Here is a 17924-nt window from a genome sequence, read left to right on the forward strand (position 1 = left end):
ACAATGCAACGCTTCAGAAATCGACGTTAGCCTCGGACCATGGACGCACAACGCCGAATTACTGTGCCTAGTGTGGCCGCATGAAATCAAATTTATAATATCAGTTTTATAAAACCGATTTTAGCTAATTCGATATTATCCCATAGTGTAGACGTGGCCTTTGTTACCACTGCTTACGGAGCCAGAGAGAGAACACTGCTGGGTTTTCAGATCCCAGAGACAGCTTGCAGTGCTGACAGTTCACACAGATGACGTATATATGATCTAAAGATCACTGAGGGAGATTAAATATGGAATCCCACAAAGTAATTTTAATAGGAATTTTGGGACCTTGGGGGCCCTATCTGGTACCGTTTGAAATCAGTGGGAGTTTTTTTCACTGACTTTGGCCCTGGTTCAGCCAGGGACTTAAGCATAGTACCTAAACTATGAATAATCTCAATCCTATTCAGCAAAATTCTTAAACAGCCCATGAAATGGGATTTAAGAAGGGCTTTGTGGAATAGGAATGGATTTACACATATTTATAGATAGGCATACTCATAAGTGCTTTGTTGAGCTGGGGTCTTTATTAGGAAAAAAACCTGGACCCTTTTATGAAGACTGTTCAGTTCCCACCGGCACATCAATCTCAACAGGAGCGAAGAGGTTTGGTTTGCATATTCACGGCGAGCCTGACCCCTTGCTAGATAAGACCAAAGTCTGACCTGCTGAACCCAAATAAACAAGCAACAAAAAAAGTAGTGAAGCAAGTTTTATCCTTACAATTAATTCCCATTTAATCCTTCATTCCAATTCATCAAGGAAAGGATCTCAGTCAGATTCTGAATGAACATAAACACAAGTATTCCTTGCCATGGAAATAGATCCTGGTTTTTCAGTAGAATAATCTACACTGATAGTTTACAGAATGAGTGAGGTTTTTAGAAGCATACAGGATACTCTGATGGGTGATGTAATGGCCTCGTTATGCAGGTCAGCCTAGATGATCGTAACAGTCCCTTATCCATTCTGGCCTTAAAATCTCTGAATATCTGACAGGGTGGCACAGACAGTTCAGATATACTTGCTTTTCATCTCTGCACAGCTGGGTGCAGATTCTGGGTGTGGCACATGAAAAATCAATTTGGTGGTCTCCTCATATTTCATATAACTGAATCAAGCTGCCATGGAATCTGGCCCAGCAGGAAGTCTGCTCAGGAGAAGCCCAGTCTAGGAATACAGAGACTCGGGTGCATTGGAAGAGTAGCATGGAGGAAGTTCACAGAGAGACTGCTGGGTAACTGGTTCAGCCAAACATGTGGACACAGCTTTTGGAATCAGAAATCAAAATCTCCAAACAAGGAGAAGCTTCCTCAGATCTACTTACTGAAAGGGAGGAACTGATGAGGTGTATGAGAACAGGGAAGTTTAGAACCAGTGACCATGAGCTACTTGAGTTTACTCAATTCAGAAACCTATCTGTGCGGCCTAGATGTATGGCCCTAGCCTCCAGTTTCAAAGGTCCTGGGTTCGAATCCCAACTATGCCCTGTCAGCAATGGGTACATGTGTGGCTGCTTTAATTTCAAGACTATCCCAAATTGTTATAATTAATAACAACAAAAATTCTGAAGGGATATTAAGCCTCATACTTCAGCTTTTAAGCCAATTGTTAGTTATTGGAGACATAATATGGGAGGGGGCAATTATACGACATCTGCCTACTACAGGGTTTCTTACAGAGGAATTCTAGAAGGGAGGATAATTAGCAAGCAAAGGCCTATAGCTGGGATTTTCAGAGGTGTGGCCCCTGACTCCTGGGTGACTTTGAATGGGACTTGGGTGCCTAAATGCCTTCAGACTCTGACAGTTCCAATCTGCAACTGTTCTGGAAAAGAATTCAAGAAAAAAGAAGTGGCCATTGCAGCTCCCTGCTCAAAGATCTGAGGTTAAAGAGAACCTGCCCTGGATACAGAAAGAGAAGAGTCCGTCCAAGAACACTCAGCCTGTAAGGGTTGGAAAGGAAAAGGCAAAAGCATCAATAAAAGACGGATGAGCTGATTCTAGCCACCTGTGTAAATGGGAATGAAAAAGGCTTTTTACAAACATATCAGGGAGGAAAAAGTTCCTAGAGAGAAAGCAAGTCCACTGGACAGGGCACTGGACTGGGAGACCTGAGTTCTATTATCGGCTCTGTCACTGGCCTCCTGGATGATCTTGCGTAAATCATGTCCCCGCACGGTGCCTCAGTTTCCCCATCTGTAAAATGGGGAGAATAAAACTACAGTGGAGTGAAAAATTGATTTTTCAGTTCTGAGCTCACACTGAAAAACACAAGACCTAGTTCCACTCAAACTAAAACACAGTATTTTGGGATTCTCTCACCAAACCTAAAAACTAGGGAAAAAAATTAAATGTTAATTAAAATTGCCTTTTTTGAAATGACATTTTCAAAATGAATCATTCTGACATTTCTGATAATTTTGGTTTTTGAGGGGGTTTTGAGCTGAAACTATTTGCCAAATTCTACCCAAATTCACAAATACTTTCCGTGTCTGAATAATATATTTTTCAGCAAATTGCTGGAGAAAAAGTCACCCAGCTCTAAATGATACTGACCTCCTTTGTAACATTATATGAAATCTACTGATGAAATGGGCCATATAAGACCTAGGTATTATTATTTTTATTAATAACTGAGGAGGGAGATGGATCAACAGTACTGCTCACATGCTTAAAATTAGGCATATACTTAAATACTTTGCTGAATTTGGGGGCCTCATCTTGCACCTATCATGATGGCACATTAGCAGCTACCTGTCCTATGCCTGGCTCTAGCCAGTGCTATTAGCTGAGCATCACATTTACATAAGCATTTTTTTAAAAAATCTGTCATCTAAAAAGCGAATAAGCTAGAAGTCACTTATGCAACTGCCATGTGATTCATCTCCACATGCTCATCTAGAGAGTTAGTTACATGCACATAAAGCAAACACTTTTTTTTAGATCAGGGCATATTTCAAACAGCATATTATCCCCTAACACTTCTGACTGGGTTTTCCTTGCTGATACTACGACAAACCGATGGGTTTTATCCTGTACCAAGGACTTTGTGTATAAGATTGTCACAGTGGATATTACTAAAGATAGGGGGTTTTAAGGAGCATCTTCTACATCAAGATGCCATGGAGAGCAAGAACACTGAGGGGGGATTGACGCGTGGCAATCGATGCATCGGTGGTTGATTTAGCAGGTCTAGTGAAGACGCCCATCAGCATCACATAGGGACCCCTCAGTAAATCGGTAAATAGATCTAAGTAGGTTGACTTCAGCTACATTATTTAAGTAGCTGAAGTTGCATAACTCAGATTGATCTCCTCCCACAGTGTAGACAAGGCCGGAGTGTTCATTGTGAGCTGAAGAGGAAAGAAAGGTTTTGAGGTGAGATCTGCAGAGAGGAAGTGACTCAGACTCCGTGGGAGGGAAAGGACTCCAAAGAGCTGCATTATTTCAGCACTAACACATTCCCATGCTTGGAAACAAAAAACATGCTGGACCTGAACCTTGACAGCAAGTAAAATCTTTCTCAAGTCTCTGCTGGAGAAAAAGGTGAAAGGAGATTTTTTTTTTTTTTTAACCATCAATAGAAAACAATTCAAATCAGTCCAAACAACTAATGCACAAAACAAAGCCCTGTGTAAAAAACCAACAGGAGCAAATGCTCCATCTTTCCATCTCGGCGGGCTAACCATCACCTCTAGACTTGCTTCTATTTCTCATTCACATTCTAGCAGAGTGCGTGTTGGTTTCATTATAGTTATTATCTGTATAGAATTGCAGGAGTGGTTAGGCTTCGCAGCGGAGATCAGGGCTCCAGTGTATTAGATCCTGTACTACTTACACAGTGCCAAGGATAGGAGACAGAAGTGCTATTATCTCCATATTATCCCCATTTCAGATGAGGATCTGAAGTAGAGAGAATTTAAGGGCTGATCCTGCAAGGTGCTGAGCACTCTGGTCCCAATCCAGCAAAGCACATAAGCACATGCCTAAATGCTTTCCTTTACTGGGGCCAGAGTACTCAGCAGCTCTGCAGGATCAAGCCCTAATTGACTTGGGTATTAAATCCACCTTTTCAGATCGCCAATACTGTGCCAAGATCATCCTTTCTTCTTTTCTATTTCTATTTTCTAGAAATGTAAATGTCAGAGATCAGTAACAGAGAGCAGCAGCTATCACCAGGAGGACTTTGTAGCCTGTGTACTGCTAACAAAACCTGTATGCTCTTTGCATTCACTTTTTACAAATGCTCCTGATTTAGAGGGTTTCCTCCAGGACAAAAATGGTGCTCAGATTCAGGAGCAGAGCCTTCATTTTAAACTTTGCTGAGAAGCCAAGAGCAATGCTAAGGAAATTAGTCTCAGAACGTTCAGCAGGAAAAGTCAATTTCACAATTCCAGGTTATAAAAATTCAGCTTGTGTCAAGCTTTGTCAAGAGAATAAACAGATGGCAAACTCCTGGCAATGCTCAGCCCCCTGCACTCAAACAGTTCCTCAGGGCTATCTGAGGCGGATACACATAGCTCATACCTCTGGGACATGATGGCTAAGGCAGTAGTACTTGTTGCAATGCAGACAGAGCTGTCCCAAGGTCGTAACACTGGCTTTACACCTGGGGAAACCACATATATTGTCAGCTTGCACTGCTGCAGAAATCAGGGCATCGATATCTTCTTCAGCTTGGCTGTCCGCTCCGGTCTTAACCACAGTCTTTCCTAGAAGTCCAGGGAAAAACCCAGCTGTTTAATTGGTTACCTGACCGTTATCAAATGAACCCAACAGACAATGGGCTACATTCTTTGCTGGTATTATGGGTGCAGCTCTATAGATTCCAGAGAGCTTTGCCCATTTATGCCAGCAGAGGATTTGGCCTCAAAACACCACCAACCAGCCATGATCAGCAAGAACAGTTGCTGAGAGCCAGATACTACAGTGAGATGTACCAAATGGCATATGCCACTGACATACATGCATGGCAGTGGATATGTAACAGTACATAGCACACATCTCAGATTGTAATCTCTTCTAATTGTTCCCATAATCAGTTTTTCTTCACCACGGTGGTGTTTATCTGCCTTCCACTGACTGGGCATTGTTAGGACACTCACTGGTAATGCTGAAACAGATTGGTGCAGGCTACTTGTGCTATAAGAGCTTGGCCATTGGGTTAAAGACTCATGTGGCCTCAAGCCTCAAACAGTTCTAGCTCCTTTTCGTCATCCCCGGCACACCAGTGTTTGCCCCATGTGTCTCTCATGAACCCCAACACGCCAACGTTTGCCCCATGTGTCTCTCGTTATCCCTGGAATGCCAATGTTTGCCCCATATGTCAATAAGCCTAATTCTAAGCATGTGAGTGCAGCTTCCAATCCATTCTACACAACAAACAGATCCAGGCCCCAGCCATCTCCTGTGATCATCTAGGAGCTATTTCTTTGGAGATGAGCATCAGTGACCTTTCTGAAAATCAAGTCAGATGCTCTGTGGACACATATAAAGCTCATACCCTGAGGGGAAACGTAGGGAATTAATGAGATCCCAGCATGGCCTGGATTTAAGCATTGTCAATAATTCTGTTGAATCCCTCATCTCATGGAAACTGTCAAAGACTACGTCTCTCTGAGGATAAAATACCCCCGGCTGGTGGGTTAGCTGACTTGGGCTTGCTGGGCTCAGGCTTTGGGGCTGAAAAACTGCTGTGCAATGTTCAATGTCTACACAGCAATTTTTTGCCCCACAGCCCAAGCCCCTTGAGCCAGTTGACCCAGGCCAATCCCAGCCATGCTACGGAGCTTTTCTCCCCATGCAGGCCTTCCCAAAAGGGACACTATTCAGAAAGGGCCTGTTCTATCGATGGGCAGAGGCAGGGAAACAGGCTGTAGCTAGGAGTACATTACTAAAGCAATGCAGTGTTCAGAGGTCTGACATAGCTACAGCCTTAGGCTGGGATTTTCAAAGCAGCCTAAGGGAGTTAGGCACCCACTGAATTTCAGCAAGAGTTGGGCACCTTAATTTTCTTAGGCTCTTCTCAGAAGAGCCCAGGGAACAGTGACAATGGGAAGCCTGCAGCGTGACTGGCTTTTACTATGGAAATAGCAAATCTTCCTAAGGGCGGGGAAAGTGTTAAAGAGGAAATGTCCTGGAAATCCCTGGAAGGAGGGGCCTACCTTTGGCTTCATTTTTGTGTTTCTTTCCAGCTATTTCCTGCAAATTGATGCTCAGCTCCTGATTCTTTCTGACCCTCTCTTCCTGTTTGGCTTTTTCCCGTTGCATTCTCTCCAGATGCAGCGTTTTCAGATCCACTTTCCCTGAGCTCATGCTGCTTCCTCCCTTCTTGACAGAGGCTGGCGCCTCTTTTGCAGGGCTCTGAGATTCAGCAGGCGGGATTTGCTCACTGCCACCCGTATTCACTGGAGAGGAACTTACGGTGGTGGTTCTCTTGCTGATACTGATGTACCTCTCTCTCCCCTCCCCGGTGCTTACATGCTGCAACCCATATTCTTCGGCCATTTGGTGCACCAGCATCCTGTTGTGAGAGTTTAAGGAGGAAGGGAAATCCAACTGCATCTCGCTGTTCTCCAGAAACTCTACTATCATGGCTCTGAACTTGCCTGAATTGTCTTTCATCTCTGGTCTTTCCACCCTGGCCTCGTTCACACTCTGCAAGTGACCTGCTGCTGGCTTGCGTGTGGATGGTTTTGTTGAATTTGGTTTGGATTTCCGGCCTTCAGGTTGAGGTTTCGGAGTAGAGGTTGTGCTGGTCTTAGTCCCTGCCCCTTGCTCGCTATGACCCTGAGAGTTCTCGTGAGAGTAGTTTTCTGGCACGATGTCGTCAAGGTACTCGAAGGCCGTCCGCACTTCCCCATGTTCATTCAGATAATCCACCAGCCGTTTCAGAAAGGCCTGGCTGCTGACGGTCCGCGAGTCACAGATGACTGCCACATGGCGTCGTGCCCGAGTCACGGCCACGTTTATTCTCCGGTCTTCAGCGAGAAAACCCACCTCACCTATAAAACACAACCCCCCTCGGGCCATCAGAAAGTACAGCCTGGTGGTTGGCCACGCAAACAGCAATGTTTCCATAGCAAAGGCCAGATCCTCAGCTGGTGTAAATCAGCACAGGTCATTGGAACTACAGGAGTTTACTCCAGTTGTGGATTTGGCCCAAGATATTGTATTGGCTGCAGAGTGAGATAGTAGGGAGCACAGGATCTAGTGGCCTGAACACTGGGAGGCAACAACTCCTGAGTTCCAGTCTTGGCTCTATAACTGATTCCCTCTATGGCCTTGGACAAGTCATTCAACCTTTGCCTCAGTTTCACCATCTGCTAAATGGAACTAACAATACGTATATAGCTCACAGGTGACAAAATGGATAAATGCATAAAGGATTTGAAGATGAAGAGCATTATACAAAGGCTACTGTCTGGATGGATTATAATGAGGGCTCAGGAAGGCAACAATAGGGAATGCCTGAAATAGAAGGGGAAGCTACATATTAAGATTACGACACACTGGCAGAAATCAGCCTTCCCGGCACCTGCCCACCCATAGTCTGTCTCCAGCTATCAATACCAGTCTAACTTTCACAAGCAGAGAAATATACCAATCTCAAGCTATACCCCCCCCCCCCACCACATACCTACACAGATGAAGGGTTAAAAATAACAAACACGTAGGAGATTTTACCAAGTCTATTTCTGCTCTCTGGCTATTTTCTCAAGGAACCATAATAACAGATAGCAAATGCCAGAATGACTCAGCTCAGCTCAGCTAGCGAGAAGGCCAGCGTGGGTGGCTCCTGAGTCTCCTTCTTCTATGATAAATGGGAGACAACTGGAAAAATAAACATTATGCAGATCTAGGTGACACGCTTCATTCTGAGTGCCTGAGGATCATGATGCAGAACGAATCAAGATTTTAATAGCTAATTGTGTGTGACCACATCTCTGTGCTCCACGACCTGGCATTAATTGCCAGATATCACTGTCAGCTTGCAGAAGCAGTAACGTGCTGGAATACACTTCTCCAATCCCTGCTGAGTATCTGACTCCTGGGAAAGTTCTGGTTATTAAAATCCACAGCAATACAAGTGGGCTTCACTGTTGGATTCTGCAAGTGTATTTAGCAGTCATGAAAATATGAGGCCAGGCCAGGACCGGCACTGGTCAGAGCCATTCATGCCCCTGCTGTTCTGGTTGCTGGACTTCACTGGGCAGAGGCTATCAGCAGTGCCAAAGTGTGGGGTTTCTGTGACCTTCATCTTGGGAAATAGGATAGATTTGGGCTCCTGTCCTTAGTGAAGTGCGGTCACCTACTGTGACACCTCTGCTCAGATGCCAACTAGATGAGAACAGGGGCAGACTGTGATGGGGAGTTTGGGGATGTAGCCACCTATACTGAATTCATTCTGGGTAAGTCACTGACAGCTGTCAAATGGCAGAGAGCCCCGATTACTAATGGCTTTCAGTCATCACCACCGACGCCCCCTCTTCTCTGTCAATCTCTTCTCAAATCCCACTTCTTCCACGAATCCTTCCCAATTCCTTCTCTCACTCTTAAAACCCTGCACCCCTCCCTTTCCCGAACCACTGCTCAGTGTCTCATCTGTAACTGTCTTAGACCATAAGTCCTTCGGGTCTCGCTCTATGTCTGAAAGGTGTGATGTACACAGGGGTGAAAGGAACTTAAAGGACTTACGGGTACGCAGGGCCAGGGTCCTGAGGGATAGGGAAGGTGGCTCAACCGGAATGGGCAGGGCCTCAGGCAGAAGGGACAGGGCCTTTAAATCCCCAGGCCCTTTAAATCACCGCAAGAGCCTCATGATAGCAGTAGCGGCAGCCGGGAGCCCCCGAGCTCTGGCAGTGATTTATAGGGCATGGGGCTCCAGCCACTGCTGGAAGCCCCAGACCCTTTAAATCGCTGCCTGAGCCCTTTTAAATTGCCAGCCTGGGGAAGCTATCCTCTGCTGGGACAGTCAGCTGGGTACCGGCTCTTGCCAGTATGCCACCTTCCACCTCTGGATGCACATTTATGGTGCTATAGAAATGATTCTGAATGATAATCCTTACGGTTCAGAGAGCACAAGATGTGTTGCAATGGGCCCCACTAACATGGTTTAGCAGATTGAGTCTCAGAAGAAATACGGGGTTAGAAGGAACTGCCAGCGTCATCTAGTCTAACCCCTGCCACGCTGCAGGATTTGTTGTGTCTAAACCATCCAAGACAGATGGCTGTCCAGCCCCCTTTTGAAAACCTCCAGTGAATGAGACTTCCAGCTTCAGGTGACTAGCCTCATTCCAGCTATTATCTTCCCCTGTATTCACTGATAGGAAAGAACCCAGTTTTCTGCCCTAGATTTTGCTCTGAAAACAAACAGTGTTATGCATTATTTACAATAGCAGCTTTGGGTTGCTCTTTCTCTAAGGGAGGAAGCTTCCAAAAAACAGGCCTTCCCAGGAATTCCGCCTTCTGTGAGGAATGTCTGGGCTTTGCATCCAGGTAGGAAGCTGGTGATGTGACTGCGGGACTGCCATCCCAAAGGGTTCAAAAAGCCATTCTCATTATTTTTTGAGGACATATGGATCATGAGATTTTAAAAATAATTCACATTGAGTTCTTATTTACTTTCTGCTGTGTGAGCCCTTGGGGGTCATAGTTTCAAGCTTTCCTCTGCAATCATGAGGGCTACAAGCTGTGATTCTTAGGTAATCACGTGGCTTCAAAAGCTGGGGCCTTCAGAAAAAAACACCAGCTCTCAAGAGGCTTGCAATAAAAATCACAAGAGCTGGCAATGCAGAATTTTGCAGTGTTAAATTATTCCCATATTCCCATTATGTGACCAAACTTCCTCTTCCCCCAAAACACTGTCCAGCATGGAACACGTACCCTTCCGATTGGATCTCACAAAGGAGAGCACGACAGCCTCCTTCTCTCGTCCCTGGAAGCCATCTACTGATTTAATTTCCAGCTCTGGATATCGGTGACAAAGATGCTCTCTTAGCATGTCCACCTGAAAAGCAAGGACATGCACATATTAAGGACAAGGTAAACGTAAGATAAGAAGGATGAAAACAATATCGCCCCCCTCCTGGAAGGTGCCTGCCTTCCTCCACATTCATGCATGCCTGAACCTGCATATCCTAAGGGGGAGGACTATTACCCAAGGGAATGGTCATGGGACTGTTAGTGAAGAACCTCCTTTGTTCCAATCCCATCTCTGACACTGATTCCCTCTGTGGCCTTGGAATAGTCACTTAAACCTGCTAGGTCAGATCCTTAGCTGGTAAAAATTGGTTCGGCTCCCCTGAAGTGAGACCCACTTACACCAGCAGAGGGCTGGCCCTCTGTTTCAGCATCCTCACCTGCAATATGAGGATACTATGGAGCGTTAAGGAGGATTAGTTATCGGGCTCTGAACCTTTAACATACTAAGTACTATTTTAAAATACCAGCAAATCTGGATTTGTTCTAGCGTAATCCTTCTACACTCAACTTGAAAAGTTGTGAAGGGGGTGCTGTGTGCTCACCTGGAGGTTGTAAGGAGCAATGACAGCGATGTCTCTTGCTTTAACACCAGCTTTCACCAAAGCCTGGACATGCAGGCCGACAAGACGCACTTCCCCTAGGGCAAAAGCAAACAAAGCAGTAAATGAAGAGCAGGCGATTTGATTCCAGGGGACGCTGACAGGTAAAGCCAAAAGGTGATGGCCACTCGACTGCTCACTTCTGCTGCAGTGATTAAGAAAAGCTACATTTTCCAAACTAATTCAACTGCATCATTAAAGGCACCCTCTGGAATTGGGACATTTTCCATAAAGTCAGATTTATATATCATGGCACCAACGTAGACAGAAAGCCCCAGGGTTCAGTGAAAATGTCAGAGATAGGACAGGGTTTGTTATAGTAACCTCGCACCAGTGCTTAAAAAAGCTCTGGCAGACAGGGCACCAGTGAAAGTCTTAATGGGTTCCATCCCACTATCTCCTTGGATGGAGCTTATTGCTATATATTGCTGGAAAGCTAGGACTCGCCAGTCTCCCATCCATTTATATCTAGCTCTTCTAGATCATAAGATATCTAGCCATTGTGACAGACCGAGGCCAGTGGGGTACAGGAGTCTGGCAGAGGGCAAATACACTGGTCACTGGATGAGTAGTTTTCTGTTCCCTGAGTGACCAGAACAGGGGCTGCACTAGAGTAATCAGGAACCTGCTAGAACCAATTAAGGCAGACAGGCTGATTAGATCACCTGCAGCCAATCAAGGCAGGCTAATCAGGGCACCTGGGTTTAAAAAGGAGCTCACTCCAGGCAGGGAGAGGGGGAGCCAGAGGAGAGGAAGTGTCGTAGGAGCTGGGGACAAGAGGGCAAGGAGCTGAGAGGAAGAGGGTGTCTGTGGGAGGATAAGGAGTACAAGCTTATCAGACACCGGAGGATAGGTCCTGTGAGTGAGGTAAAGAAGGTGTTTGGAGAGGCCATGGGAAGTAGCCCAGGGAGTTGTAGCTGTCATGGCCAGGCTGTTACAGCGGGCACTAATAGACCAGCTGCAATCCACAGGACCTGCTGAACCTGAGTAAGAAGGCAGCTCGGTTTCCCCCCAAACCTCCCAACTCCTGATCAAACAAAGGAGAAGTTGACCCAGACTGTGGGGAAAATCACTGAGGTGAGCAAATCTGCCAAATAAGCGCAGGACCCACCAAGGTAGAGGAGGAACTTTGTCACACCATTTAAACATTTGATCACAGCATTCTGATTATCATCAAGCTTCTTCCCATCCTCCCATTTCAATTCAGACATGATTTCAGTTGTCAGTACTTTATATTGTCTAGAAGCATGGCCCTGTGTACCATCCAAGTGTAAGAGATGCAGTGCTATTTTTCAGTCTGCAGAGAACCAGACCCAGTAGTTCTGAGAAGAAAAAATCACCTCATTCAGCTCAATGAGCTGTTAACTCTGAATCCTGAAGATAGTTAATAATGTTCACATTTACATCACCATTTCCCTAGTGATCATTTTAACAATGGCCAGCTAATGTGCTTATCTCACAATACTTCCCACCCCTTCCCCAGTGCTAACATTTACAAACCTAAAAAACTTCCTGCTTTCTCCCAACACACACACACGCCACCAAACCCCTGGCAACTTCTACAATTCAATTACTCTTTGTCAATACTAACATCAGTTGCCTGTTTAAAACTATAAATATGAGGACAGCAGAAAATAAATGGAATTTAACATGAAAAGAAATACCCCAGGGGCTACTGGACTGACTGTTACCTACAGTTGTATTTAATACTTTTTAAAAATCAATTTTTATGCTTAATAGTAACTGCCATTGAATTTCCAGTCCGCCACACCAGAACGTGGCAGAGTCCAGGGATCTTGTTGCAGAATTTAGGTCCAGTTTGTCACAGACTACACAGGGTTCTGTCTAGGAGCTTGGAATCTTGGCTTTCAATGCTCCAAAGCACCGGTCTAGCTTTAGAAGTTCATGGGATATGGTATTAATACCTGATCTTTCAAACACTTATTACGCCCAAGTGAGTAGGCATGCAGGTAAGTTTGCAGAATCAGAGCTTTAGTTGATAAAACTAGGTTCTTTGAGGTGACGGGTGACCCAGTGGTTAGGGCAACAAACTTGGGACTTAGGAGGACTAGGTTCCATTCACTCTTCTGCCATAGACTTCCTGCATGACCTTGGGCAAGTCGCTTAGCCTCTTAGTACCTTGGTTCCGCATCTGTAAAACAGGGAGAATAGCACCACCTACCTCACAGATTGTGAGGCACTCAGATACTTTGGTAACGGGGGTCACTTAAGTATCTCATCTAGACAGATAGGTTTCAACTGAAAGAAGGTTAAAAAGGCTGATTAGGTAAAGACTGTGATGTTCTCTTAAGGTCTGACTTGCCAGAGAAGCACTCAGACCCAGGAAACTAGAGCATGACACTTGGAACATTCAATGTCATGCACATTCCAAGCACGGGATTTGGGCTAGTGAGCAGAGAGAAAAAAATAATCCCTGAAGTGGGCAGCTTAGTTGTCAAGCAGGCTGTATTGCCATGTGGCAGACAGATACTTAGTGAGAAAGGAAAAAAATCCAGGCTACTGTAGAGGTGATGGCGTGTGGGGCAGGGAGTCCACAGCATCGCTGGCCCAGGGAGACGCTGAAAGTTTTTGGTACACTTGGTTATTATTATTTGGGAACCTCAGTCAAGGATCAGGGATCTTTTGTGCCAGGCACTATATAGCACTGCACAGACAACGAACAAAGAGGACAGGCCCTGCCCCAGAGAGCTTAAAATCTAGGCAAGGACATGCTATTGTACTAGCAGCCAGCATATAGAGATTAGGGGAGAGGGCTTTTACTTTTGGTCTCAGATGATTACAGTGTTCAGGGATCACCATGATATACTGTGTAAATGGCTGGTATGAGGAAGTCAGAGTGGCCTGCTTTTCTCCTATCCTTCCTAACATTTATGTATGTTGTACGCTAATCGAAATAAGCCAAACTTCCGAACACACAGGGCGAAGTGGGCCCCATCAGATACAGGAAAGACCTGAAACTCACTGCTTTACGTAATGCCAAGGGATAAAATTTCATTGTTATTGCCCAACTAATTTGCCAACATAAAACACTGTCCCTAGTGCTCTGGTCTTTCTCTCTGTTTGGAGTCTCATTATATGACTATGGTGAAGCTGCTACTGTCCCATTTAACTGTACAGGTTTATGTACCTAATGTGTTACGATAAAGATCTGACAAAGTGATACTCCAAGGCAATTAAAGCAACAACACCGTAGACTACTGTACAACATAAACCAAATGGGAGTTCAGCATTGAGGGCGACACTCCGTGATGAAAACTCACAGCTCTGCCCACCATTTCCTGGCTGGTATGACAATCTATGTGGTATTTAAACCCCCCTTATCTGATCTGAGGCGATTCAGTCTATTTTCTTCCAGCCTGCTCCAGCTCTAACAAGCAGCAGCTGGTGCGGCTATGGTCCCAAGCCATTGTGTTGCCACCTAGAAACCCCAACGCATGCAACACATGCCAGGTGTCATGCTCTAGGCCAGCAGAGCCTGTTTATGCAATGCAGAGGGCTGTGCTCATTTCTTCCTGTTTCCAAATTCCTGGCTGAATGATTCATGGAGCTAAACTGGCACTGGCGCCTGCAAGAGACATTGATTTGTCCCTTCTGAGAGGAGGGCAGGAGCTGCACTTACAGAAGTGGCTCCAGCAGGAGAGGAGACGTGGCTCCAAATTATAGTTATACTTTGGTTGTAAGCTCTCTGGGGCAGGGACTGGCTATTCATCGTGGGTATGTACAGCACCTAGCAGGATGGGGCCCCGATTCCTGGCTGGGTCTGGACTAAAGCAGAGGAGAGAAGAAACGGATTCAGAGGACTCAGATCTCACTCTGGGTGCGTGGCTGGGTCTGGGGTAAAGCGATGAAGACGAAGGGGAGAGACGGTCACAGAAGGGAAAAGAGGTATCAGAAAGCACTGGAAAGGAATGGATGCAGGCCTTAACTCCAAAGGACAAGGGCTGTACACAACCAATTCGCTTAGGAAACAGTCATTGCCAAGCACTTAAGGAAATGAATCTCACAATGATGGGAAGAGTGGGTAATAAACGGTGTGACCCATTTGATTAGGCTCCACTCCCTGAACTGGTAACCAAGTAAGAAAGAGGTTTGTCACTGTCTATGAAAGCCCTGAAAGGGGGTGGGGGAGGCACTGTTCCTGCTGCCCTCTCTCCATGGCAGGGTGCCACCCCGCTGGCACTTTATGTCCAAAAGGGAGAGGGAGCTGACAGGAGGCATTAATCCTTTCAAAGTAAGGCGGTTAATGGCGTGAAGGTGACTGCTGCTTTCAGACCTAGCACACGGGGCAGCCCAAGAATGTCAAGTTCCACCAACCTCTGCGGCCCAAATCCGGACCCCAGCACAGCAAAACTCTTGGGTGGGGAGGATGCAGGAGCCCATGGGGAGGGGGCAATTATCCTTGTGCACAACTGAGCCCAGCTCTGTAGGGGTCCTCGGGTAGCTCTTTGGGATGTGGCAGGGCTGGTTGATCAGCCACTAAGAATATCCTTCAGCAGCCCCTGGCGTTCCTTCCATCTAACGTACTATATCTTATCGCTTTGTTCTTGCCAGAGTTTTAAGGAAACAGGGCTAACTCAATCCCCAGGAGACACCACCGCATAGTTACTGGCAATCCTTGCCAGATGACTGGTCCTCTGTATCCCTGAAGGCCAGTATATCGTTTTTCAATATCATCCACCCAATAACGCTCCAACTTCCTCTGACAGAGATTATCCAGTGTTATTTGAACCCTCCTCCGGGCTGTGCTATGACTTAGCTGGTGAATGAACAGCATGGCTGCAAGCCAGAGGACTGGGGATCTGGGTCAGTGAATCTTATGTCCTGTGAAGCAACAGTACCTTGATTCCCTTTAGACTGTTCATCTTCCACTTCAAGCTCAAATAAGCCACAGCCAGCTGTGTCTATAAGCAGCAATGGAATCCTAGTCTCGTCTGTAGAAGCAACTCCCGGCAGGTCCCTAAAGGGTTATGTGGAAAAGAGTGAATTAGCAACACTCAGGTAACACTGGAGCATCAGACATTCTGCCTCCCCCTCCACCCTGACACAGAGAATAAAGAGAGAGACTAGTATCAAGGGTAAGATAGAGAAACTGTTATATAGCACCCACTACAGGCAAGGTTATAGACCAACACTGGAGGGGGGAGTTCAAACAGGTCTGTATGTCACATGGTGCACAAGAACGGTGACAGGACTGGCAGTCAGGAGTGGCTGCATTCTAATCTCAGCTCAGCTGTGTGGCCTTGCACAAGTCCCTTCACCTCTCTACTTCATTTTCCCCACCTATTTTAAAAAATGCCTCTTGATCCCCTTCTCCTCTCCTCAATGTTCTGGGCGTGCTGCATTGGTAATGACATGGCTCTAATTGTCATGTATTGCATCACTTTAAGAGTGCAGCGAATGCTGCAGCTCCGAGATCACCCTGTGTAACCCAGTGGGTGTGTTATATGTCCCAGACAGCACCTATTTCACAGAGGACGTGGGTCTGCTCTAGCTTTCAGCTTGAGAGCCTGTCTCTTCAGCTAGTGAAAAGGCTCATGCCTTTAGCTCGTGGGTCCCCACGCTCAGCCTCTGGTATTGACGAAGATGATGGTCACTGCAGTGCACTGCAAGACAGACTCATGACTATGCCTTATGTCAATTTCCAAGATGGTGGCAGTTCAGCAGTGGCAGAACTGTGTGTCTGAAAAATGGAGCTGAACACTGGTCATAGGGACTATGTTGTAATATTCCCATAAACCCCTCTCTCCAGCAGCCCAATGGGAGGGGTGATGGGTACCACCGAGCAGTTGCTTCTTCCCAAAGCCCGGGCTAGCCAGCCAGTCCTGAAAACTTTGTGATTATGTAAAAACCACACACCACTTTTTTATGAACTGCAATCGTTTCTAATACTAGCCAGAGTAGAGAGCGTGGGAGTTAGTATTTCACTCCACTAGCGTCAGACAGTAAAGCTACAGAAATAGGTTTATGCTGCAGCAGTTTTTAGCACCGTAAGGAAGGAAGAGTCCTTAAAAGTGTTCTAAGACGTAGCAATTTGACAGCTGTGACATTAGTCGAGTCAGAACACTCCAGCCAGGTAACTAGCCAGGGATTCTGGTTTCATACCATTTCTACATCTGAAGAAGCTACGTCAAAAAGTTACATTTTAACACCGAAGAGAGTTGTTCCTTGAATTCACAGTCTGTGAATGGACCAAGAGAGGGAAGGGCTGCAATAGGAAACCAGCAGAATGCTGGACAGCTCCAAGGCAAGTACACTGCAAATCCAAAGGCTCTGATCCTACAGTACAATCCTATCATCACTGAGATGCCACAGGAACAAAACCAAAGTTGCCATTATTACAGCAGCACCGAGAGGCCCCAGTCCAGATTGGCAGCACACTGTGCTAAGAGGGGTACACGCACATAGCAGGAGACAGTCCCTGCCCCAAACAGCTTACAAGCCAAAGAGACAAGATTGACAAAAGATGGGAGAAAGGAAGGGTTATCTCCATTTTACAGATAGGGAACTAGGACAGAGGATGAAATCCTGGCCTCACTGCAGTCTGTGGGCCAGGATTTCACCTACAGAAATGAAGTGGCTTTCTAAGGTAACCAGGGAAACCCATGGCAGAACCAGGAACTGATCCCAAGCTTCCTGAGTTGCAAGACAGGGCCTTAACCACAGTCCCAAACCCTTGAATGGTTTTCCAGCTCGGTAAGTTTGCACTTGCATTCCACTGGTTTGCTTTGCTTTCAATGGATATTACTCGCTTCATGAGCAACAAAAGAACTCTCCTGTCTGGACTGAAACTCATTCATTTTCTAGCTAGAGACGTTCCCAGATTAGCACATGCGCATACATGAATGAACACCGACACAACAGACTCTGTACATCCCTATGAAACTTCCAGCCAACTTTTTGACTTGGAGTCAAAATCAAGAAGCAGCACAAAGTAAAACAGCAGCCTAAGGGACCATCATGTAAAGCTCAGTGCTGCCCTTGCAGGACTGGTCTAGTGCCCACTTGAAGGGACCAGGGGACAGGATCTGGTGCCTGGTGCAATTTGACTGCACCCTTGTGTGGCATAGAGCTGTGCTATGCAGATGCTCACTGCTAACCAGCAGGTAGGGTGTTCAGGGGCACTGGGACAGGGCCGAGCTGGATTTACCAGCCACAGCACGCTGCACCCTGCCAAGACACTCCATTGCTGCTTTCAGACTTAGAAGGAGATTTCTTCCCCCCAGCCATGGAGGTTCCCTTCCCAAAGCACAGCTGTTCGGGCTTCATGCTGCAGTCC

At 46.1% G+C, this 17924-nt stretch overlaps 1 protein-coding gene across 2 annotated transcripts in view; it reads right to left on the reverse strand.

The window, feature by feature from the left end:
• The window catches only part of IGHMBP2 (immunoglobulin mu DNA binding protein 2), a 100399-nt gene that overhangs the window by 3526 nt on the left and 78949 nt on the right, over positions 1–17924 (reverse strand). For both annotated transcript variants that reach the window (XM_032773114.2, XM_032773113.2), the window contains 5 exons: positions 15487–15605; positions 10571–10665; positions 9930–10053; positions 6209–7048; positions 4572–4756 (listed from right to left, as the gene is read on the reverse strand). In XM_032773114.2, coding sequence (XP_032629005.1) covers positions 4572–4756; positions 6209–7048; positions 9930–10053; positions 10571–10665; positions 15487–15605 — 1363 coding nt within the window. The remainder of the gene's footprint in view (positions 1–4571; positions 4757–6208; positions 7049–9929; positions 10054–10570; positions 10666–15486; positions 15606–17924) is intronic.

Source organism: Chelonoidis abingdonii, chromosome 4 (genome assembly GCF_003597395.2).
Source record: "Chelonoidis abingdonii isolate Lonesome George chromosome 4, CheloAbing_2.0, whole genome shotgun sequence".
Classification (NCBI taxonomy): Eukaryota; Metazoa; Chordata; order Testudines; family Testudinidae; genus Chelonoidis; species Chelonoidis abingdonii.